Source organism: Lepus europaeus, chromosome 1 (assembly GCF_033115175.1).
Source record: "Lepus europaeus isolate LE1 chromosome 1, mLepTim1.pri, whole genome shotgun sequence".
In the NCBI taxonomy this organism is placed as follows: Eukaryota; Metazoa; Chordata; class Mammalia; order Lagomorpha; family Leporidae; genus Lepus; species Lepus europaeus.
The window spans coordinates 118532977-118558869 of NC_084827.1; the positions used below are offsets into that span (position 1 = coordinate 118532977).

Consider the following 25893-nt stretch of genomic DNA (forward strand, 5'->3'; position numbering starts at 1 on the left):
ACTGAACAGGAACAAGTGGATTGATAATTGTTCTATGTTTTAGTCGTGTCTCCCTTTTCTCCTGTCTTTCCACTCCAAAGATGATTAAGAGGACATGGTCTCTCAAGTTCTTCGGAGAGAAAAATTGAACAAGTCAGAATTGCTCACTAATTTCCCAAGGCTCATCCAAGCTTGGACTGGCCCCCTGGGAGACATTACGGTGGCGCAGAGGGAGGCAGCGGCAGCTGCTGCTCCGCCTGCCACTCCTCTCATGTGCTACGGAAGCAGATCCTGCTGCCTCGTGCTCCAGCAGTGACTGTGTGGAGCTGCTGGCAGGAGGCCAGCCAGCCGCTGGGGCCAGACCATCTCGCAGGAAGCACGGCCAGGCAGCTGGGGTTTCAGAGGACAGCCCCAGTTGCTGGGGTTTCCCCATCCCTCTCTGCCGAGGGAAGCTGGTGTTTGTTGTGAGCGTGACTTGAGATTTCCACAACCCATTTCCTTCCATGTGCAGGAGGACCAGGATGGTTCGATTCTGTCTCCGTAGTGTTGCTGGGAGGCTTGGGAACCAGTGAGGCACAAGCGATCCCTTCTCAAATGTTCTTGGTAGTTCACCTCCCTGCCCATGCCATAGTATGTGTAGCAAAGCAGCTGCAAGGTTACACCGAGATCTGCAAGCAGACAGAGAGATGGGGACAGAGAGAAAGAATGGATGTCTGGAACTCATGTCACAGGCTGCCTGGGCTGTGATCATCAGAGGAATAGCAGGGGAAATGTCGTGAGCTCCCACTGCATCCTGGGCAATGGACTACATCCAGGCTTTTCCTGCATCATCTCATTGGACCTTCCAACAACTACAAGAGGCAGACCCAGTCATTTCAGAACCACAGAAACTGAAGCAGGAAGAGCTACTTGCCCAGTGCCCCAAAGCTGGTAGGTGGCAGAGTTTGAATCATTCCTTTGTGCTGCGTTTGCGTTCTTTAACTCTACATTGCCTTTGTGGTCTGGCTTAGGGCTTCTCCAGTTGTCGTGTGCACCGGAATCACCCAGAGGCCTTGTGTGGAGGTGAAGATTCCTGGGCCCATCTCAAAAAACTCTGATTCCAGAGACTGGAGTGGGGCCCATAAATCTGCTTTGCTTACCAGTTTCCCAGGTTGGTCTAGTGAGCATGCTCTGAGAAGCAAGGTCTGAAGGAAAGTGCACCGGCCAGATCTTAATCCTGACTGGTCAGGGGTTGGGAAGCAAATCAAGAAGATTAAGAATTACCAAGAAAACCGAAGGAGCGTGTACTAATGTCAACCTTAAGCTCCGTGAAGCAGAACAATCTACAAACATCCCTCTGGGTCTGCTAGAGCAACTATTACCCACATTTTTCCCCAAGGATTTTATCAGTGTCACCTAGGATTCTTACCTGACTAAACTAACAAATTAGAAGATAGCTAAACAACTCTAGAACTTCACTGGAGACTCCTGTCTTCTGCTGGTTCTGCCAAGGTCAGAATGGGCCTGCGTGTTGTAGATGGGCTAGAGGTTGTAACAGAAAAGCATCCTGGGAATTTACAAACTGGATCTCATCTCTGCCATCTCTTGACATGTGACCTTACACACAGCTGAGTAACACTGGATGGGATGCAAATCCCCCTTTCAGCCTCCTGCTTTCAATCTATTGCTTTTGGTGGCCACTGACTAATCTCAGTGGGTACCACCTGAAGGCCAACTGGCTGCACGCTGCGTCGTGTCGCCCATCCAGCCCCACACTTGTGGCCTTGGGCTCCCACCTTGGCCCCTAACTCTGTAACTTGTCCTTTGGCCTGGATCTTCCCAGAAAGTTCCCCAGATTCCAGGGAAAAGGGAGAAGTAGCCTTTTCCATAGTGAAATCCTGGCTAGAACCAGAGCTCTGACTTCTCTCCTGCTGTCTCCAATACCGCGCACGTTCCTGCAGGAGGATGGCGAGGACCCTGGCATCCTGTCAAGGAGCTTGCAACACTGCCACTGCTTATGCTTAGTTGATTTTCCTTCCTAGAGGAAGTCTATGGCAGCAACTGTGACACTTCAGCTAGTTTTTTTGTTTTTTTAAATTATGACCCCTGTTTTAGTTAACTAGCCAATAGCCAAAACAGTTATTTCTGAGCTATTCCCTGTAATTCCAGAATGATCCTACCCTTCCAATCCACACCTCTAGCACGATTTTGGGGGTAAAACTACCCAATTACAAGCCTCGCCTAGCACTTACAGAATGAGGTGTCTTTAGGAGGAAGCCCACAGCCACATTTACAGAATCTTCACCTCTGCTGTCTCCACCCAGGCAAGCGTGGTTCTTTCCAGTTTCCCGAGGAAAGCTACGTGAACAATGGTTTACATGGGACTCTTCTATTTTATCTGAAAGAGAGAAAGAGAAGATCTGTGCTACCCAAGAACAAAACTTGGAGAGAGAAGAGTCACAGGGGAGCAGGGAGCAGTAGAAGGGAATCGTGAGATCCAGGAAGAGCCGCAGGGGGCAGCACCCATTGGTGCTGTCATAGCCGGGGGTGCCCAGCACCTGCAGTCCACCCCTCTCCGGATCACAGCCAGGCACACACCTACCCACATCCAGCAGAATTCTCAAAACCAACATGGAGCGTGAGCATCTGTGCTGGGGGTGCCCTTGGGTCCCCTGAATCTGGTGAGACTCTTCAATGTTACTATTTCTTCTGCCCTTGCTGACTGCTGTTAATCCCAGCTCACATTTCTCACCTAGCGTCCTGCTGGCCATTTGCTCTTTCGTGTCTGTACTGAGCTCTTGAAATCTGGGCTCACTCAACTTTGCTGGAGTTAGAGTACAGGTTGATGATCCCCTATCTGAGATGCTTGGGACCGGAAGTGCATCAGACTGGGGAGTTGGGGGATTTGGAATATTTGTGTATCCATAATGGGATATCATGGGAATGGGATCTAAGTGTAAACAGAGTTCATCTGTTTCATATACACTCTCTATATATAGCCTGAAGGTAATTTTATGCAATATTTGAAATAATTTCGTGCGTGAAACCAAGTTTCATGATGTGAAATTTTCCACTTGTGGTTTTCAAAAAGTTTCCTCTTTGGGAGCATTTTGGATTTCAGATTTTCAGACTAGGAATGCTCGACCTGAACTTATTATGGAGAACCTGTCTGACAGCTCCTGCCGCTCACCCCCACATCCACTCTCCTGCATGGACATTCACAGTTCCCCATCGCTGGCCTCTCACTGTCCACTGTCACTCAGGTCCTTTCACGCCAAGCCAGGGGAGAGAGGGGAAGAGAGAGATTTGTCCAAAATAACGCAGGAAATATTCTCCCTCCACCCCCTTCCATGGTGGCTTTATCTAAAGAGGATTTAAATTTCAAATAGTGAAGTATGCATTGAAATTTCCTGAGCCTGTTGCCATCCACCTCTGACCCTGCCTTCTGCTGCAACTTGAGTACACTGGGACAAGCAAACAGGAGCGATTGTTTTTTAACGATTCACTTATGAGGAAAAGAGCTATGCATTAAAGGGGGCCAGGGGCACCCGCCAATCGAGGCTCCCCTATTTGCTTAGAGTGAGCAACAGTGAGGACACAATTACAACTCTGCATTTCAGCAACAGTACAAACCAAAGCAGGCCGTACGTGGGCAATTCCCCTCCGTTCCAATATGCCCCAATTAACACACACTGAGGAAGGAATAAATTTAAGCAGGAACAGCTTATCAACATACAATTAGCACTCAATAATTTATCCCTGTAATGCCAGATCAAATAAAAACACTGTGTCATAAATCACCTACTCAAGTAGGCCAACGCCTGTGCTGAAATGATCTTTCGGTTGATTTGCTTTCTATTCACCACCCTTCTGCCACATTAGGGTTTGGGTTTTTTTCTTTCTTTCTTTCTGAGTTCCAAGACAGCCGGGCAGCTGCAGTGGCATTTGCTACTCTCCAGAGTTCAAGGTGATATTAACCATAAGCAGAACTACAGAGAGGGCCAGCTCCGACCCCACACACAGCATGCACGCTCCTACCTTGGGGAACCCAGCCGTGAAGAGCTGCAGACAAACGGGTGTCTGGCCCCTTAACGTGTCTCAGGGAGGGACTCCTTCATTCATCCTTTCTAAAGTACTTTCAGAGCTCTCAGTCCTTCCAGGCAGAAGAGTTTTCATAAATCTTCCATCCACAACTTCTATTTAATTTAAATCAGTTGATAGTGATCTGGAAATTAAAAACAGCTGGTCAGCACCATCTTCCTAGGAACATCTGCGACCTGAGGACAATCATTCAGTCCCCGGAATGCCACCTCATTGTTTCCTTCACCGTAATATCATAGCCCTTTAGCCCTCCGTGCTGTGTGGCAATCTCTTTGCAAGTAGATGTCTCCATCCTTTTCCTGCCAGTTCTGTCTCCCAGACTCCTTTGCAACTGATTTAGCCAAAGAGAACCCTGGTGGAAGACTGGCAGGGGGTCGGGGGGAGAGAATATCCAGGGTATCATTCTCTCTCTCTCCTCCCCAGGAAGTATGGTCAGTCCTCATTATTTGTGAATTCCATGTTTGCAAATCCGCCTGATTACTAAGCGTATTTCTGACCTCACAATCCACATAATTACAGTGCTTTCTTGGTTACTCCTGGACACGCACGAAGCAGTGAACACTGGCCTCACCTGACACACACGTTCCCAGCTGAGGTCCAGCTCAGCGACACTCTGCCTTCCTGTGTCAGCTCTCACTCTGTCAACAACGGCCTTCTCCTGGTACATTTCTAAGCACCATACTTTCCCCATTTTTGCACCTATTGTTAGTCAATTAACTGATAAAATAACCCCCGCCCCAGCACAGGTGCAAGAAGGCCACCATGTGCCTCACTGGGAGCAATGCTGGGTTGGATGTACTTCGTTCAGACACGAGGTACGGATCTGTTGAGCGTGAGCTCAGATATTGGGGCTCAGCACTAACCTAGCATCTTTTAAAAGCACCTCACATAAAACAAGTAACATATTGGTTGGTTGAGGACCAGAGGCCTGAAAGAAACTAACCGCGCATTTTCTCTAACTCGGTTCTTGAAGCAACTTTATAGAACGCACTGACGGAAAACAATGAAGAGTGCTATATTTTTCGGCAATGCCCATGTCTCCTGTGGGATTCCAGCTCCAAGACCCCCTTCCCCCAACAACCATCACCTCCTCATGGCCAAATTGCTCTCTGCCGTGATTCTCACGCGATGGCCCTGGCCTCTGGATTCTGCTAATACCACCTCCTCCCACTGCTGTTTCTGCCATAGAGGCAATAGTGCCTTCCACTGTGGCCAATTTCAAGAGCACCTTGCCATCCTTTGGTTATTTTTATACCTCCCATCTCCTGTGTAACAGAATCTCTGTATTAAATTTTCCCTGTTGAAAATCTTAGAATACTTCCTGTTGAAGCTTTTTTTTTTTTTTTTTTTTTTTTTTTTTTTTGACAGGCAGAGTTAGTGAGAGAGAGAAACAGAGAGAAAGGTCTTCCTTCTGTTGGTTCACCCTCCAAATGGCCACTACGGCTGGTGCACCACGCTGATCTGAAGCCAGGAGCCAGGTGCTTCCTCCTGGTCTCCCATGTGGGTGCAGGGCCCAAGCACTTGGACCATCCTCCACTGCCTTCCCGGGCCACAGCAGAGAGCTGGACTGGAAGAGGAGGAACCGGGACAGAACTGGCCCCGGTTGAATCTTTACTGGAACCCCTGTGTTCATTTCTTCATTGTTCTTTGTGGTAGGCAGAATAATGGCCCCTCTACACTCTAATCTCCTGAACTTTTGAATATGCTACCTTACCTGGCAAAAGAGAGTTCACAGCTGTCATTAAGTGAAGGACGAGATGATTCCAGATTATCCAAGTGGAACCAGTGTCATCACAAGGGTCCTTGTAAGTCAAAGAGAAAAGCAGTGAAGTCAGAGGAGGCAGAAGGACAGGGGCCCGAGAGAGGCAGGCCAGGTCTGGGAGGCGGGAGAGCAAGGGGCAGGCCCTCTCCTGGAGTCACCGGAAGGAAGGTGGCTGTCCCGATGACATGACAGCGGCCTTGGGAGATGGAGCTTGCACTTCTGAGCTTCAGCACTGTAACAGAAACTCAGGTTTCTGTAAGTTGCACAGTCTGTGCTAATTTGCGGTAGCAGCAATTTGGAAACAACTCTTTTTGAGGCTTCTAGAGTTTCATATCACTCCAGCTGAGGGATGCAAAGTTAGTTTCAACACTTCAGGTTTTGATCACGGGCCCATACCTGGGTATCACCATGGAACTCAGGAGGCAGTGATCACTGAGGAGTGAAGCTACTCAGTTTTCTGAATCCAGGATGCTAAGAAGGTGTTCTACTCAGGCATCGTTAGCTTTTGTTCTCCTTGCATTACAGAAGATTTCGAACGTATGTACAAATAGAGGAGTATCAGAACCGCCCTCACACCCATCATCAGCAATGATCAATTGTTGATCACGATTCGGATTCTCTGTAATTCCCCCTCACCTGGGTCATTTTTAAGCAAATTCCAAGCCTCATTTCTCCACAAATACTTCAATATGTTTCTTCAGAAAGGAAGATAATGACTTTTTTTTTAAAGAAAACATGACCACAAAACGTTATTGAACCAAAAGAAAAAAGAATCAATTCTACACAATCAATTATACAGTTAAGGTTGAAATTTCTTCAGTCATCTCATGATTTTGTTTGTATCAGAACCAGAAGAAGGAAGCTATGTGGCTAATGTGTGATGTTTCTTAAGTCTGCTTTAGTCTGCAGGCGTTCTTCCTTTACTTCTTTCTTCTTAGAATTCCTGTGTTAGAATCCACTTTCCATGTTATGTTTGCAAATCCATTGTACGGGCTTTGCTGACTATTCCTTGTCGTCAGCAGGAAAGTGTCCCTTGAACACTTCCCTCCGGTCACCATAATTTGGTAGTGAGTTCTAGTGGATTATTAGGTCCAGGTTCTTTTTTTCTTGGCAGGGGAGAGGGCAAGAGTGTTATAGACAGTGCTATGTACTTGCCCATTCTCTCTGGTGGATTACTGATCACTGTCTAGATCTTTTAATTTATTAATAATTGCAGAATGGTCTCTCTCCTCTACATGGACTCAGGACAAGCAGAGCAGGGGAAAACCAGCTTTTTAACTTGGAAATGGCACAGCTGTTTTAAAGACTAGACTACAAGAACACCATTGCAGTGGCTAGATTTGTGTTTGACCAGCATCCTCATGTATGAGCAGAGATGGTAAATGTGGCATATTTTTAAAAACACTTGAAGACTACAAATCAGCTGTGTATGTTTATACTAAACCTATTAGAGATTTTTCTACAGAATCAATGTCTTCGATTCCAGCAACACATTATATATATACACCCCTGAATCAGCTTAAAGGTGGTACAATTGTCAATGTCTCTGGTGTCGTGAAGTTCTTTAAGCCTCCATATCTAAGCAAAGGAACTGATTATTGTTCCGTTGTTATGATTGTGGACCAAACAAATGTAAAGTTGATCTGCCTGCTCTTTAGTGGAAACTATGAAGCCCTTCCAAAAATTTATAAAATTGGAGATATTGTTCGCTTTCATAGACTGAAGATTCAAGAATATAAAAAGGAAACTCAAGGTATCACCAGCTCTGGCTTTGCATCGTTGACCTTTGAGGGAACTCTGGGTGCCCCTGTCATACCTCGTACTTCAAGCAAGTATTTCAACTTCAGTACTAAGGACCACAAAATGGTAGAAGCCTTACGTGTTTGGGCATCTTCTCATCTTTCACCTTCATCAGCCTTATTAAAATTATGTGATGTTCAACCAATGCAGTATTTTGACCTGACTTGTCAGCTTTGGGGCAAGGCAGAAGTCGATGGAGCATCATTTCTTCTAAAGGTGTGGGATGGCAACAGGACACCCTTCCCATCTTGGAGAGTCCTGATACAAGATCTTGTTCTCGAAGGTGATCTAAGTCACATCCATCGGCTACAGAATCTGACAATAGACATTTTAGTCTATGATAACCATGTTCAAGTGGCAAGATCTCTAAAGATTGGACGCTTTCTTAGAATCTATAGTCTCCATACCAAACTACAGTCAGTGAATTCAGAGAGCCAGGCAACATTGCTATGTCTAGAGTTTCATCTCCACGGAGGTACCAGTTATGGCCAGGGAATCACGGTATTGCCGGAAAGTAACTCTGATGTGGATCAGCTGAAAAAGGCTCTAGAATCTGCAGATTTGACCAGTCAACATTCAGATCATTTCTGTCAATCAGAACATGAGGACAGTTTTCCAACTCCTTCAAGTTCTGGATCAGTATCACTGTATGAGGTAGAAAGATGTCAACAGCTGTCTGCTACAATACTTACAGATCATCAGTATTTGGAGAAAACACCACTGTGTGCAATTTTGAAACAAAAAATTCCTAAACAATATCGCAACCAAGCAAAATTGAGATCTTATAAGCCCAAAAGTCTCTATCAGTCTGTTAAACTTCATTGTCCTAAATGTCATTCACTGTAGGAAGTTCCACAGGAAGGCAATTTGGATATAATTTTGAAAGAAAGTGCAGCTAAAACCCCAGATACCAAACTACATAATACATTATTATATGATTCAAAAATCTGGACCACAGAAGAACAAGGAGGATGAAAAGTAGCTGTTCATTTTGTGAAACATAACGGTATTCTTCCACTTTCAAATGAGTGTCTAATTTTGATAGAAGGAGGTATACTCTCTGAAATCTATAAACTCGCAAATAAGTTTCATAGTGTAATTCCAGTGAAATCTGGCCAGGAAGATCTAGAACTCCTAGACCTTTCAGCACCATTCCTGATACAAGGAAAGATACTTCCCTATGGATGTAAGCAGTGTTCTAGTTTGAGATCAATACAAAATCTAAATTCTCTGGTTGATAAAACATCCTGGATTCCTTCTTCTGTGGCAGAAGTATTGGGTATTGTACCCCTCCAGTATGTGTTTGTCATGACATTTACTCTTAATGATGGAACAGGAGTGTTAGAAGCTTATCTCATGGATACTGACAAATTCCTTCAGATTCCAGCATCAGAAATTCTAGCTGATGATGACTTCCAGAGAAGTATGGAAATGATCATGGATATGTTTTGTCCTCCAGGAAGAAAAATTGATGCATATCCATGGTTGGAATGCTTCCTCAAGTCATATAATGTCACAAATGGGACGGAGCAGCAAGTTTGCTATCAGATTTTTGACACCACAGTTGGAGAAGATGTTATCTAATAATGTTCCTATTGCTCGAAATACCCAGCATAATGGCTTTCAGCAGTACAAAAGAGAAATTAAATAAATGACTATTTTTTCATTTACTCTTTAAAGTCCTTTTAGAGAAGTTATTTTATTACCATACACTAAAAATTGCTTTTCCCATTGGTTTTTGTGTATCAGCCACTGATTGCTCTGCCATCCATCTCTCTGGCTATGCTTCTTTTTCTGTCCTGATTTCCACATGGATCTACAGTTAGAAAATGATCCTTTCTTAAGTCATTCAGGCTTTTGCGGGTGCAATGTAAACAGGGACTGCTAGTTTTGTTGTATTAGAGGAGTCTTTGTCAACAAGTTGTTCTTTAAAAAGTGTCTATCTGAATGAGCTCCAGTGTACTGCAGGGGTGATTTGCTTTCAGTTTAAGTGGTAGATTGCACTGTTTGGGTGCTGATATTGACCATTTCAAGTTTGTTTCTTCAGACTTGAATCATGTACCTTGATTATTTTTTCTATGTTAGTGGTTATTTCATTCCTCTTCTATAAAGTAGTCATATTTGCGACAATAGTCATAAATAAAATATACCTATTGTACGGTTGCATAAGATAGTACAGCTCAATATAATGGTCTGCTTTTCACCTGACAATGTTTGTAAAATTTTCAATCATGAGTATTCAATTTCAATATAAATATATTCATATATGTGAAAAAAAGAATTGCAGAATGGTGATATTCTATCTTTCATTATTACCTAGAGTCTTTTTTTTTAAGATTTATTTTATTTATTTGAAAAAGTTACAGAGAGGTGCAGACAGAGAGAGAGAGATCTTCCATCTGCTGATTCACTCGCCAAACAGCCACTACTGCCAGAGATGAGCTGATTTGAAGCCAGGAGCCAGGAGCTTCCTCTGGGTCCACATGGGTGTAGGGGCCAAAAAAATTACATCCAGAAGTAATAATCTGCACACTAAAAATGTTCATTGCTAATATACCTGTCATTGTTCTAGGTGGCTTAGGTGGACAGCGCTAGGAAACCTTTTTTCCCCGAGGTAAAATACATCATGAGTTTAAACCGTGTGTTCCAACTCCAGTTCAGGATTATGGAGTTTGAAACTTGACCTCGTAGACCTTACGTTTGTCTGATTTTCCCTCTCTGACAAACCTGATACACAGAGACACCAATAAAATTATTCATTTGCCTTATATTCTAGAAGAGCCTCGGAAAACAATACTGACACTCTTCCTGATCCTAGATCTACTTGAAAACAGGTTTGAGATGATTTTCCCTTGTCATTGTTTTGCCTTCGTGCAGTCCTTTTCGTTCTGAGGCTATAACCCGTTAGGGTTAGAAAGATGCTCTATGCACGCCAAGCTCTCGTGTGTGCCCTCTTAAATAGACAACCATGAAACTGTCATCTCTTTCCATTTCAAAATTAATAAAATCATTCAACAGATCAGATTCGTCTTTTATCCTTAAAGATGATGTGATTTGTATTGTAAGTTCTGCCCTGCCTAAAAGTTGATTTCTATGCCAGGAAATAGAAAATGTTCCATTTTAAATGGGATGAAGGGTGGGGAGAAGGGGGTTAATACAGAGAATTAATTACAAAAATTTTGGAGGAGTTCGAGGTACACATAAGAAAAGGCAGAGAGTTACCCAATTTTCACTTCAAGAAAGCGGCAGAACAGGAGAAATGAAAAACATGACATTACTGAGAGCCCACAAAGTTGTTTGTGCTACCGAACGCCTCTGTGACCAGCGCCAGGCACAGAGCCATGAGCCCACATTCCCGCCAACACTGCTGCCAACGCAGAACCTTCTGCTGTTTCCCCACCTTCTGATGCCACCTGAGTGCCTCACATCAGTAGGAAGAGCAGACCCTGGCTGGGGAGGAAGTCCAAGTCAAGGAGGCCGTCTGCCAGTCCCAGAAATGGCAGAGAACAGCAAGGTGGTGAGGGGTCAAGCACCAACCAACAACCCATTCATTCACTTAGTGTTCAACATTCACATCTGCTTTCAGTGGAAGCAATGGACTTCCTTCTCTCCTGGTTCCTTTCAAAACCAATGGTATAGAACCAAGATGAACAGCATAATCTGTGCTAGATACACGGAGGAAAGACAATGTAGGTGAGTGAATTTAAACCGTGGCATTGGCCTAGTTAGTGCAAACTATAGCCACCAACTCTTGTGTTCTCCATCTTCCAGCCCCTAAATATAAGGAAAGGAAGAGTCACGTGTGCATAAGCAGACATCTAGGCTTGGAGAAGCTAATTTATTTGCTTTCAAAATTTATCATTTTCAGTTCTCTGGGGAATAATTTACCAATTAAACAGACGGCAGCCAAAGTAAAAAGAAAGACATACACTGGAATCTGTTAGCATCAATTGTTACAGTCATTCTTCCCTAGATGACATAGTGTTGCTATATATAGTTTAGATATGAGTAATGAGAATGTGATTGCAAGCCAATATTTAGGGAAAAGCTAGGCTTATCACGACTGCAACTCTGATGGAATGTCTTGGTGATGGATTTAGTCTTATATTTTCTCAATTTATTTTTCTCTGGGATGCTTTTCTATTTAGGGTATTAAATGACTTATATTTGATAGACAGAGAAGGATACTTATTAATTGTGAAATCTTAGGCAAGTTATTTAACCTTTCCAAGCTTCCTCATCTATGAAATGGGGGTAATAATGGTCTCACTTCACATGGGTTATTTATGAGGATTAAATAAAACAATGTACATAAAAAACCTGGAAGAGTGCCTGACATATAGTAAGTACTCAATAAAGGAGCTGTTCCCACTTTTGCTAGAGAAATAGGTAAGGAATGAAAGGTCATTTCAATTGTCAGCTAAAAGTAATCTTACTTGAACATTGCTTTTCATAAATCACGGATGATGTTAGATCCAGGAGAAGTTAATGATGCCATTAAAAGTCACTGAAAGTAGGGAGAACGTGGGGTATAAAGAAAGGGTTAATGGTATCCTTGGCAAATGCAGAAGGTTTCACACTTTGGGATTGAAGAACTTCTGTTCCTCTGAGACCAATAGGAAAGATAATCTGAAATTTAAGTTACTTTAAGTTTCTTGATTTATTTTTATGCATTTGAAAGATGGAATGAAAGAGAGAGAGAGATTTTCCATCCCCTGAATCACTCCCCAAATGTTTGCAAAAGCGGGAGCTATGCCAGGCCAAAGTCAGGATCCAAGAACTCCATCTAGGTCTGACACAGGTGGCAGGAACCCAGGCACCAGAACTGTCATCTGCTGCCCCCCTCCCAGGGCACAAGTAGCAGGAAGGTGGGTCAGAAGCAGAGGTGGGATGCGATCCCAGGCTTGCCAATTTGATATTTGAGCATCCCAGGTGGTGGCTTAACCCGCAGTGCCGCAATGTCGTCTCTTCAGCAACTTTAGATGTAAGAAAAGACAACCTAAAGAACATTTAATAGGAGGATCATGTTGAGTAAACAAGAATTATTGGAACCTAGCTCTAATGATTCTGATGTTTCATATAAGCAGGTTATCTGCTTTAAGATGGAGGTGGAAAATGGGAGAGACATGACCACACCCAGAATATGTTGGGAGGGAGGGAGGGAGGAAGAGAGAGGAAGAGGGAGGGAGGGAGAGAGGGAGGGAGGGAGAAAGTACTATTCTGGAAGACAGACAGAAGCTGAGCCGGAGGAACCATGTTGTCCCTTTTCAACACCACAGTGCCCTGTTTTGCTGCCTGGTGGGGTTGAGGCTGAAGATCTGGCTCCAAGGAAAGAACTGTGCAAATGTTCACATTTCCCAGAAAGTGATGCAAATTTGCAGTGGATCACACAGCCAAAAACAAGAACATCTCACCGTCAAATCTTGCTCTGTAATGAGGACCTTAGGGCTTCTTTATGATCCATAACACCGATGAAGAGTTGGAGGCATCCTCTCGAAGAGAGGTCCTTCCACTATTGACACAAACTTAAATAAATGTAAAAGGCCCTTCAAAAAGTTCATGGAAATGGGAGTTTTAAAAGTTTATTTTGGTGATTTTGGTGCAAATTTTTATTAAATTAATACATATGAAGGGTCTTCAAAAATTCATGGAAATGCATGTTACAAAATCTTTTACATGATTTCCAATTCTTTGCACCAAAATAAACTTCTCTTTTCATTCTGTTTTTCCATAGACTTTATTAGTTACCCTCATATATACATATATATACACATGTATAAGTACACATGCACACATAAGCTTTTAAACTCGTGTTAACACACACAGACAGAATTATCATGCACATATCTGCTCCAAATGCAGACTAATACAAACACATTGCATCCTGGTGACAATCAGCCAGTGTCATCAACAACATGTTCTGAAATAAATAATTCTTGGTGAATTCCTAGACAAAAAGAGCAGCTTCTCTTTAATTAAATGGTAGCTATATTCCTGGAAATTCCGGAGTCCATTAAAATGAGGCCAAACTACTTTGTGCTTAGACACTCCATAGAATCAGGTTTGAAGGTCAGATAATTATAAATAGATCTTGGGAGACATTCAAAATGCATGCAAATCATGGCACAAATCTCCAATGTCAATCATCCCTAGTTCCTGCTCACAAATGTTAGTAAGGGTGCCTCAATCACTGTGTCAACTAAAATTGCCCCTCCTCAGGCTCCAACATGACCCTGGCCTTGCAGGCAGTGCAGCGACTATTGAGAAACACTGCCATAGAATGTGCCTGTCCCTGAAGGAGAGGCAGCAGTACCCATCAAGTAGGTGAAAACACTGTGTTCAGGATCTATCCGCACAGTGCAAAACACAAACATATGCATTCGCTATGGTGGTCGGCTCAGCCCCTCACAGAGCAATAAACATATCACAGACTCAGCCAAAGAGATACTGAATGAGTCCAGCACACCTGCCCAAGAGAGACACTCACATCCCTGGCCCTTGTCCACACTAGACCTGGACCTGACACAGGCAGAGTCTCTGGAAACGCAGAATGGCAGGAAGGCACCTACATCGCCCGATACACCTGTTAACAGGGAAATTAAATGAGTTTCCCAAATGGTGACATGACGAATGTCTCTCCAGTTTGTGTGAGGGAAGAGAAAGACGGGGGGAAGAGGCAGTGGGATGTAATGATGCATTTCTTTCTTTTTTTTAAGATTTATTTATTTATTTGAAAGGCAGAGGTACAGAGAGGCAGAGGCAGAGAGGGAGAGAGATCTTCCATCTGCTGGTTCAATCCTCAAATGGATGCAATGGCTGGAGCTGGGCCAGTCTGAAGCCAGGAGACAGGAGCTTCTTCCAGGTCTGCCATGCAGGTGCAAGGGCCCAAGCACTTGGGCCGTCCTCCACTGCTTTCCCAGGCCATAGCGGAGAGCTAGATCAGAAGTGGAGCATCCGGGACTCAAACTAGTGCCCATATAGAATGCTGGCATTACAGGAGGCGGCTTAACCTGCTACACCACAATGCAGGCCCAAATAATTTAAGTTTTATGAAGCTCTGTTTCTCCCGTGTTTTATGGAGAACAATTCTCCACGGTGGTATGTGTGAGCCTTGGTTTTTTTGAGAAATCAGAACAGGAGGTTCACGTTACTAAAACTAGGAAGGATCATGGAATGTCTAAAGTTTCCACACACCCCCATGCTTTGAAAACTTTGCATGACTTTATGTGTAGGGTCAAATCCACCCCTCCCCCGCCCCCGGACATTTGGCAATGTCTGAAGCTATTTTGGGTGTCACAACTGGAGCGGGGGCCAGGGTGGAATCAGCACTGGTGTCTAGCGGGCAGCGGCCAACAATGCACAGGATGGCCTCGATAGCCGGGCAGGCTCTGGCTTTGCAATGTCGCCAGTTCAAGGTGGTTGAGTGAAGGTCCATAGCAGGCATTCACTCCACCTCCAGGAGCCCAAGACCTGGTTATGTTTGGGAACCTCAACCCTAGATTTTCAAGAAGGCCATACCTAGTCTACCTGGCACCCTTACTTCATGCCTGGCTCTTCCACCCGTGCCCAGAGCAAAGTCCCCCAATTCCCTCTCCTTCCACACTTGCAGCTCTACATCTGTCTCACTCACCTTGCAGAAAGGAGAACCCTTGTCCCAACATCAGCTCCCCTTTGAACAAACCAACACACCAACAACCTGATTTTTGGTTGCCTGAGCCAGTTACAGCTACTGGTATCTCACCCTGTGATACCCTTACCGTCTCAGCCTATCTTATCACCAAACAGCAAAGTCTTTCTCAAGCCCAGCTGGCTCCTCCGTGACCCACGGGCAGGCAATGAACGTCTCCCTTTGCCAATAAATGGCTGTTGTTTTGTTCTACCTGCTTCCAGATGCCTCCGTCTTGACCTCCCTCTTCCACTCTAGATAAGAACAATTGGGCTTTCTAGAAGGAATGGCTAAGTGACATCTCCCCACCAAGCAAAAGTGAGCTGTGTGTCCTGAGGAAAGCAGTTGAATGGGGTTGTATTAGGGGCTGCTGGGCTGGCCCTGCCAGAGGTTGGTTCTCTGCAGGAACTGAGTGGCAAGGCCTCTCTGTGAGAGGCACTTCCGGTCTCTGTGTGGATAGGAGCCTTCTGTGTGGTTTAAAATTCCTCCACAAAGTCTAAATAAGCACACTAAGCTACTGCAATAAAACACAGTCTAACATCACCCAATCTAAACCATTATATGTAGTTAAATATTTAATTAGGAAATCACACAAAGCAGACAGTTATGTCCACAATAAAGCAGAGCAAAAGGAAGAACCCAAAGCAGGTGTAGAACAGAGGTCAACTTGAGAGTAAGCATGATTCTCAATTGCTTCTACCCAGGAGCATTTGCAGAAAAGAATGTTTGGCCAAATATTTATCTTTTTCTTCATTTTCTTGAAGCATGTCTTTTCCAGAAAGAAAGGGTATTTAATAAATATTAAAAACATGTGTTTAAACCATTTAGAAAGTTCAATTTTCTTTAAAAATGGTTTCCGGAGCTGAAGTCTTCTCCAGGTTTCATGGGCTGAATTTTCACCTGATCGTATGTCAGGTCTGACCTGAGTGACCTTACGTGGGCCTCTGTCAATCACATGGGATTTTCCTTGGACCCCCCACCTGAGAAGATTCGCCATCTGCTGTTCTCCGGCCGCACAGAAAAGCAAATCCCACCACAAGACACAGTGGCTGGAGCTGCAGGATTAGGCTCTCTGGAAGCTTGTTTCCTATTATTGGGAAGGTCATAAAGCAAGCTTCTGGAAGAAGGCCCGGAAGTTCTGAGCCCTGAAGCCTGGAGCCACTCAGGCTCATAAACATAAGCAAAGTCTGTATCAGGTGTACACCTCAGGCAGCCGGAACCCGCAGCAAGAGGTGCGGTCAAGGACGCTGGATGTGGCTCAGAGATGGTAATGCGACCTGAACGCTTGTCACCAACTGCCTCCCGTCTTCTAAGCCAGTTCCATGCTGGACCTCGAGCTGCTCGTGGGAATCGGGCTCCATGAAGGGAGGTACCAATCTGCGAGCAGTCCAGTTCCTGCTCTGAGTTGATAGCACCGACCAGATAGATACGTGAAGTCAGGACTGGCGAGGAAGAGCTGAGAGCGCTGCTCGTGGTGTTCGCGGCAAGCACGCTCCGCTAACCCTGCCCTGGCGGCTGGCAGCATCTGAGGGCCAAGGGTGAAGGCTGAGTTGTTCTCGCTCAGCCTCTGCTGGGCGTGCTATTTAAAGAAGAGAAAGAACGGAACAGTGTCTTTGCGCAGCATCTCCCAGCTTCTGTATTCAGAAGGAAAGAGTGGACGTGGCGGGGACTCTGCCTCTACCGGGATGGGTTTTTGAGCGCAATATTTCTTCTCTCCAGGATGAGGCGCTAGTCAAGGGCAGGACTCAGGAGAGTCGTCCTATGATCCAGGTCGCAGGAGGGACTGAAGCTTCTCTTGTAGCGGCGCTGCCTGGCTGGGGGTTTCTCGTGGGGAAGAAAAAATGCATTTCCGCCGGAACAACACCAAGAGCCCTCCTACTTTCTCCTGCAAGTTTCCTTCCAGAGACAGCAAGGAGTCTTGGAGGAGGAAGGCTGCTCTTTGTAAATATAATACAGCTGGACTTGGAGATTCTCCTTGCTAACAGGCCTTTTGAATGCATTCAAGAGAAATTCTTCCAAATATGGGAAAATCCAAAACTTTCATCTTGCCTTTACATACTAAACTAGAAGTACAGAAATTATAATCTGCTGTTGAACTTGGACGGAGACTGCCTGACACTTCCTTTAACATCAGAATATCTGTTTACTTTACCCTGGGGTTAACGATCACCTGGACAGATTCTCACTTACCATATGATATCCAAGTTAGAAGTGTCACTGCACGTGATGAAGATGGCTTTAGTGACTGGGAGAAAAAGAAGAAATCCAGGAAGAAATCAATGAGGAAATGTGTTTAGTCTTGGGATATTCGGAGTCCAGCTTCCAGCTAGCTCAGCAATCCCACCCCCAGCAATGACACCAACACCAGGCTTTCATCATTTAGCATGTTTGCACCTGAAGTGCGTGAGAACAGCTCAGTGCCAAATGACATACAGTTTCAAACCCGAAGGCTCATTTGTTCCTGCGGATTCAAACTAAGCCAGCAATGCTCCTCAGCTGCGGGAGGGAATAAACAAAGCAGATCCTTAAAGGCATGCGGCGGTCAAATTTATTATTTTTTCAAAATAATCTGGACATGGATTTAACACACAACGCCAAAGCACGTTGATGCTGTGTATCTCTATAAAGTAAAATGATCAGAAATCAAACCACCAGCGGTCAGAGGGAAAAGACACTAGATTTCTTTTTTTAAAGGAGGAGACAAAGAGATTCCTTAAAGACTAAAGAAGTGTCAGAACCATGAGAGCCCACCCCTGTGGAGGACAAACAGGAACGTGGAAGTGGTGGGAAAAACATAAGACTCTAAGTATCTTTTGAGTAGTTAAAAGGATGTTATTTTAAGTGCAGCTAAGATCTAACTGTGCTTTGGAAGGATTGAGAGCAGGGAAAGAGGAGACGAGTAAACAAAACCTCAGGCTGGCTCAGGGAGAGCTGCAAAGAAGCCTGCAACAAAGAATAGTGCAAGAGATCTTCGCTGATTTCTTTAAAATGGCCAAGGGGCTAGGGGAGTTTCTCTGCCGTCCCAGATCAAAAAGTATTAAGTTTTCTTAGCAAGAAAGTAACAAACTGGGCTGCAGTTGAGAAGAAAGTCAACCAAACATCAAAAAGTGAAAATGCATGCATAACATGAATGCAGATTTGCCTAGCAAGCTTTGTGAAGTACTAGTTGAGGTTAACTTCCAGAATACTGCCTACGTGCTATGATTAGATCCGACCGGACAGATCTCATCCTCTTAACCAAATATGTGAGCTTCTGCAAAAAGAATGAGGGAATGAATAACACCTCATTGATCAATATCAGCTTTCTCCCCTAAAACATATATTAAAGCTTGCTTTCCTTCAAGCAACAAAGCAAAGCACCACCTTGAGGAAAATAGAACACAGAGTCCTTGAACTTGATATGACTTCCTTTCAGAGCATAAAACTGAAAATAGTATGAATTGTATTAAAACTTTACCATACTGCTGTTTTGCTGGGAGATCAATAGGCATGAGAAGCAGAAACCTTAAAACTCTGAGATAAGTCTCTCTATAGAAAAATGGGCTTTCTCCTGCCCTTCAGCTTGTCATATTAATTCACAGTTATTTGAGCCGGCGCTGCGGCTCACTAGGCTAGTCCTCCGCCTTGCGGCGCCGGCACACCAGGTTCTAGTCCCGGTCGGGGCGCCGGATTCTGTCCCAGTTGCCCCTCTTCCAGGCCAGCTCTCTGCTGTGGCCAGGGAGTGCAGTGGAGGATGGCCCAAGTGCTTGGGCCCTGCACCCCATGGGAGACCAGGAGAAGCACCTGGCTCTTGCCATCGGATCAGCACAGTGCGCCGGTCGCAGCGCGCCAGCCGCGGCGGCCATTGGAGGGTGAACCAACGGCAAAGGAAGACCTTTCTGTCTCTCTCTCTCTCACTATCCACTCTGCCTGTCAAAAAAAAAAAAAAAAGAATTCACAGTTATATCACCTGTTCTTTCTCTCGCCTACCATCATGCATGTTTTTGGTCCACACCACTACCAATCTAGAAGCACATAGAAGCAGAAAAGAACTAGGGATGAGCAGTTGAGGGGCCATCTGGACCAGAGTTCTAATGTAGTTCCAAACCACATCACTGAGGTCCAATCACCAGAGTCGTCCCAGAAGATGAAGAAACCACCTGGCCAATGGTGGTAGGGTCCAGAGAAAGACATGGGGTGGTAGAAACCATCAGGAAATGGCCCAGTGCATTGGTGCATCCCCTCTTAAGTTGGCTTTGGCTACCCTGTGCAGAAAAGAGAGGTGGGTGATGGGGCTCAGAGAACTGCTCTCCAGACAGGATGGGGGCCAGCAGGAGCTCTAAGAAGGTGCACAGGGAGAGGGGACCCTTTGAGAGTGAGTTTATGGCTTTCTGGGCTTTTTCTTTGCTCATGGGTTGTTTTTCCAAGATGCTGTGAGATCTGACAGCCAATATCAAAACTGATCAACAATATGGCCCGGCTGGAAGCCACCCTGATCACAGGCAGGGAGTCCCCCAAAGGATCCAGAGGTGGTAGGGTGAGGGCGGACGTGCGCTGAGGACTCTGGGAAGCATGAGCGACATTCCCTTCTAGTCTTTTCAGCAGGCTGGGAACATGCTTGAAGACACTGAAGGGCAAGCTGATCCCTTGGACACGGTTTTGAGATTGTTCTAACTGCCTTGTAAAACCTGGACCATAAGATCTCTTCCTCATGGAATTTGTGAAGTTATAAAATCTTTTTCTTGTGGCTTGCCCATCCTTTCATAAGCCATTCTAAGCCCCAATCTTGTATTTCCATGGTACATTTTTTAGGACATACACACACATATACAGCTTTTTAATCCCTCCCTTTAACCCCTTCCCATTGCCAACCCTTCAACATAACAACTACAAACAGCATGGGGATTGGCAATGGTTTGGCTATTCTGACACCAACATGAGATCCATACGTTTCAATCTTGCTTTATGACCACCATGGAAAACTATAGGAGGTAAAATGAAGTGGCAATATGAGTTACATGGATATATCCATTTGTCAAAATTATACAGTTAAGACCTATTGACTTATATTTTAAAACTCAAAAATTATTGAGTAGGGGATAGGGAATGAATGATTTTTAAATTTTTTTAAAAAAATTATTGAGTAGGGGATAGGTAAATAATATGCCAGAATGGTAGAATAATGTAATTTAAAAAAAAATTTTTTTACAGGCAGAGTGGACAGTGAGAGTGAGACAGAGAGAAAGGTCTTCCTTTTACCGTTGGTTCACCCTCCAATGGCCGCTGTGGCCAGCGCACCACGCTGATCTGAAGCCAGGAGCCAAGTGCCTCTCCTGGCCTCCCATGCAGGTGCAGGGCCCAAGGACTTGGGCCATCCTCCACTGTACTCCCGGGCCACAGCAGAGAGCTGGACTGGAAGAGGGGCAAACGGGACAGAATCTGGTGCTCCGACCAGGACTAGAACCTGGTGTGCTGGTGCCGTAGGCAAAGGATTAGCCTATTGAGCCGTGGCACTGGCCATATTTTTAAAATATTTATTTTGTTTATTTGAAAGGCAGAGTTACAGTGAGAGACAGAGGGAGAGAAAGAGAGAGATCTTTCATCTGCTGGTTCATTCCCCCAAATGGCTGCAATGGCTAGGACAGAGCCAGGCCACAGCCAAGAACCAGGAGCCAGGAGCCAGGAGCTAGGAGCTTCTTCCTGGTTCCCCACCTGGGTGCAGGGGTCCAAGCACGTGAGCCATCCTCTGTTGCTGTCCAAGGCCATTAGCAGGGAGATGGATCAGAAGTGGAGCAGCCAGGACTTGAACTGGTGCCCACATGGGATGCTGGTGTTGCAGGTGACAACTTACCCTGCTCTGCCACAACTCCGACCACAGAATAATGTAATTTTTGAAGGTGAGTGCTTGGTACATAGAGTTCATTTTACCATTGTGTCTAGTTTGAGCATGTTTGAGTAAAAACATGTGCGGGGGAGTGGGGGTGCTTTATATATATGTTCCAGCCATGAATATACATATTGATATGTGAATATGCTCTCACATGTATTTTTCCACAAGCACAGACACACAGACATGTTCCTGAGGAGCAGAGGCTCTAGCTACAGAGCCGTCTGGTCCTGGTTCTGTCACGTGGGATCACTGTCCCCTCAATGAGGAAGAGCAGGCCTTGAGCATTCTCTGCAGTGCCGGACACAGGCATTTGCACACGAAGTCGTCTGTGCTTTCCCTGGCCATGAGAGTGGGGGCTAAGCAGGTGGACCGCACCTCTGCACCGAGCGTCACAACCACACCGCTGCATGTAATGCTCTGGGTCGCTTGCCCCCACCCAATCACCCAGCACCCTCATCTCTGCTCCCTCCTCAGGATGCACAGGAAGTCGGCCATGTGACACCTGCAGGAAGAGCCAGGAATGTGACCTGTACCCTCCTCCAACATTCGCCTCAGTGGATCGTACCGTTAGAAGCACTGTTCTTCTCATTCTTCTCTGGTAGCTTATTTCCCCTTTGCTGGTGCCTTCTTAAATTACAAAAATATGTCTAAGATATGGGTTCTCACCAGCTCTCTAGCAGGGTTATTTCACCACCTCTATATGCATTACTTCCCGCCTGCTTTATTTTTCTCACTTTTGCTGCCTTTTCCTTAACATATTCTCTTAAATTCTCTGGAAAAATTTCTGTCCCAAATGAATTTATGCCACTAAAAATGAAAGGTCACATCCCAGAAACCTTTGAAAATAATCTGTTTATAAGCCACTCAATAGACATTTTAGTACAAGATAAAATATTTAATGATTTGGACTAATGAGGGATAACTTACTCTGAATTATGGAATATTTAAAAAGAAATATCCTATAAAATAAAAACTATTACAACCAGTAAAAGACAGAGGATTAAAAATTATTGGAATGCTTGTAGACTCATTTTGATAAACACACAAGAGTGTTTTTAATTAGCATACTAATAACTTTTTGCTTCCAAAAGTACTAGGAGCAGCATGTCTTCCTAAGGAGGTTGATGTGCAAACTCACTTCCATTATTTATGTTTCTGGGGTCCCTTTTCTTTCCTTCAATGTAAGACAGGGCAGGCATTCAGCATAACAGGAGATGCTGCTTGGCATCCCCTATCCAAGTGCCTTAGTGTGGGTACCGGCTTTTCTCCCAGTGCCAGCTTCCTGCTAGTGCAACACCTGGGAGGCAACAGGTGATGGTTCAGATGGTTGGGTCCCTGGTTTGGGTTCCAGCTTCCAGCTTCATCTTGGCCCAGGTCTAGCTACTGAGGCATTTGGATGTGAACCAGCAGATAGTCTCTCTTTCCAATCAACTTAATTACATTGAACTTAATGCAAAATAAACCAAGACGACCCTTGTCTCCACTTTCATAAATTTTGGCTTATAAGATTCCAAACTTATGAAGCTCAAATATCTTATGATACAATAAAGGGATAGTTGTATTTTTTTAGCAATTCCAAACTGACTCAGGCTTTTTGAAGTCATCCACCACTGTTTTTCTTTTTAAAGATTTATTAATTTATTTTGAAAGGCAGAATTACAAGAGACAGAGACAGATAGGTCTTCTAACCACTGGTTCATTCCCCAAATGGCCACAACTGCTGGAGCTGGGCCAATCCGAAGCTAGGAGCTTCTTCCAGGTGTCCACACAGGTGCAGGGGTCCAAGCACTTGGGCCATCTCCTACTGCTTTCCTAGGCCATAGCAGAGAGCTGGATTGGAAGTGGAGAAGCCAAGACTAGAACCGGGGCCCATATGGGATACCAGCATTTCAGGCCGGGGCTTTAACCTGCTGCACCACAGCACCAACCCCTTATTTATTTATTCATTTATTTATTTAAAAGGCTAAGTTAGAGAGAGAGAGAGAGAGGGACTTGAAGAGAGAAAGAGATAGAGAGATCTTCCATCTGTTGGTTCACTCCCCAGATGATAGCAAGGGCTGGGGTATGGTCTCCCACGAATGTGACAGAGGTCCAAGCATTTGGGCCACCTTCTGCTGCCCTCCTGGGTGCATTAGCAGGGAGCTGGATCAGAAGTGGACTAGCTGGGACTCAAACCAGTGCACATATGGGATGCTGGCATCCCAGGAGGTGGCTTAACCCACTGTGCCACAACTCCAGCCCCCAAATTTACATTTTTTATAACTATCCAAACTATAGTTTAATATGGATTCATCACTATTATCTAATACATAGTTCATATTCAAGTTTCAATCATAATCCTAATAATATTGAGTATAGCTTTTGTTTTTCTTTTCTGGTTCAAGATTCAATCAAGGATGACATTGCATTTATTATTTTTTATTTTTACCATATACTATTAATTGTGACATATTTACACAAATTTGCCATTATAACCATGTTTAAGTGCTTGTTCAGTGACATTAATCCCATTCACATAGGTGTGCAACCTTTACCACCAAACAGTTTAAAAAGCCTTTATCACTGGAACTCTGGGTGGGTTTAGGTTCTTGGGTCAAGCTTCTGAACTTGAACCTCATCAGAATAAGGACCTTAACTAGACTAACTCTTCACTTAGTGTAGGATTAAACTTGTGAGTATAAAGTATATTGAAAATACATCTTTGTAAAAATTAAGAGTGCGAATAGGAGAGGGAAGAGGAAGAGGGGTTGGAGTGTGGGCGGGAGGGAGGGTTGGGGGGGAGTGTCACTGTGTTCCTAAATCTGTATATATGACACACATGAAACTTGTATACCCTAAATAAAATTTAAAAGAAGAAACTTAAAAAAAAAACCAGTACTTAACAAAAAGCAAAGTACAAATGCCCTTGATGCACTAAAACTTGGGCATATTTCCATACTCAGCTGAAGTGAAGACTCATAGTTAGACTGTAAATTTTACACTCCAGTTTAATCCTGAGCAATTTCAGGGCAATTTAAAAAGTTTATGGAAAATGGAATTAAAAGGTAAGCCTACTTTGGTACAAATAATTGAAATTCATGCACACAAGGGGTCTTCGTAAACTCCATAGAAAATCCATATTATGAACAACGTATGTATGGATTTCAAAACTTTAAGGATTTATTTATTTGGAAGACAGAGTTACAGAGAGGGAGAGATGGAAGTCTCCCATCTGCTAATTCACTCCCCATGTAGCTGTGATGGCCAAAAATGGGGCCAGACCAAAGCCAGGAGCTTTATCCGAGTCTCCCACATGGGTTCAGGGGCCAAGTACTTGGGGCGTCTTCCTCTGCTTTTCCAGGCCATTAACAGGGAGCTGGATCAGAAGTGGAGCAGCCAGGACACAAATCGGTGTCCACATGGGGTGCCAGTATCACAGGCAGCAGCTCTACCCACTACACTAGACCCTCAAAATGCTTTTATATCAAAATAAGCATCTTGTAATTCCATTTTTCCACAAACTTTTTTGAAGCATCCTCATAAGTAGGTATTTCATTAGTAACAACGTATCAGTTCTGATTAATAGGAACTTGACCTTTAAGATACAGAGACGAGGAGGAAAAACAACTCAAAATTGCCAAAGCCCTCTCTCTGCTCAGCTCAGCTCCACTTTATCAGCCGCAAGTAGGGCTGGGCTACAGCTTCTGCCTCTACACTGTGGGTTCTCAGAGACAAATTCCCTTAGCAGCTCCCTCTGTCACCCAGTTCCAATCGAGTCAAATCGAGGGGAGAGTCTGCTAAAAAGAGAAAAACAAATACAAGCACCTGAAAGTGGCACCAAATTAGTTTGCATATATGCTGAGGGAAGCTACAAGTTGGCTTTCTATGTAAATACTCATGGCTGTTTCCAAAGATACTCTGGGATAATACGCGTGCATGTGTTTTTTATATCCATGAGTCTGGAAACTTCTCCAGACCCTTGGCTGCTAGGAATGGACACTTCGGGGATTGGGAATTATATTTATGTTCCAACATCCTGTGTATTCTGGGTGTGGGGCCTGTATGTGAATCAAAAGACTTGGTAAACGTCTCTAATTCTGTACCCAATGCAGAGAGATCCAGGAGCAGCTGCCAACAGTGCATGTGAGGTAGCAGAAAAGGAAGGAAATGGGTTTCCATTGTGTTCCTACCACCAGGAACCAGACAGAGAACTAAGCATTTTGCATATCTTATGTAATAAACCCCAACTTACCCTCCTTCTTAACTCTGCCATTTTAGAGAGAGAGAGAGAGAAACAGGGCTCCAGGATCGCTAAGTAACATGCGGTATGCGAGGCAGGCTGCACCCAGGCTTTGGCAGCACCAAGGAGTCGTGCAGATCTGTATGTCTGGGTGAACCCATGAACACTAGGCCTCTGGTAGCAGGCATGGCAGGCTGGAAGGATGGTTCTAATAATGTGCCTCAAAGCGCTTCTGGGAAGATGTTTCCTGCTCCACCATTGTCAGTGGCTTGACTGAGCCAGGGGAGGCAACCTTGCCTGACTTGTACATGAATACATGTGAGCAGGAAACCAAAAACACTAAATTGGGATTGCAGAAATGCTGACAAGCTGCAGTGAGAGCCTGAATGCAGTAGGATGCTCCTCTAAGGGAAGAAATGTCAAAGCCTGCAAAGAGGTTCTAGAAACCAACAGTGCTGTGCAGGCTGAGTAGCTCTCATCTGAAATGCCAGGGACCAGAAGCATTTCTGATTTCCTAT

At 44.5% G+C, this 25893-nt stretch overlaps 1 protein-coding gene across 1 annotated transcript; it reads left to right on the plus strand.

The window, feature by feature from the left end:
- Positions 1 to 7170: 7170 nt before the first annotated feature.
- Positions 7171 to 9648, plus strand: LOC133766794 (protection of telomeres protein 1-like). The gene has a single exon (XM_062200538.1). The coding sequence runs from the start codon at positions 7187 to 7189 to the stop codon at positions 8465 to 8467; it is 1281 nt and encodes a 426-aa protein (XP_062056522.1). The 5' UTR covers positions 7171 to 7186; the 3' UTR covers positions 8468 to 9648.
- The last annotated feature ends 16245 nt before the right edge of the window (positions 9649 to 25893 follow it).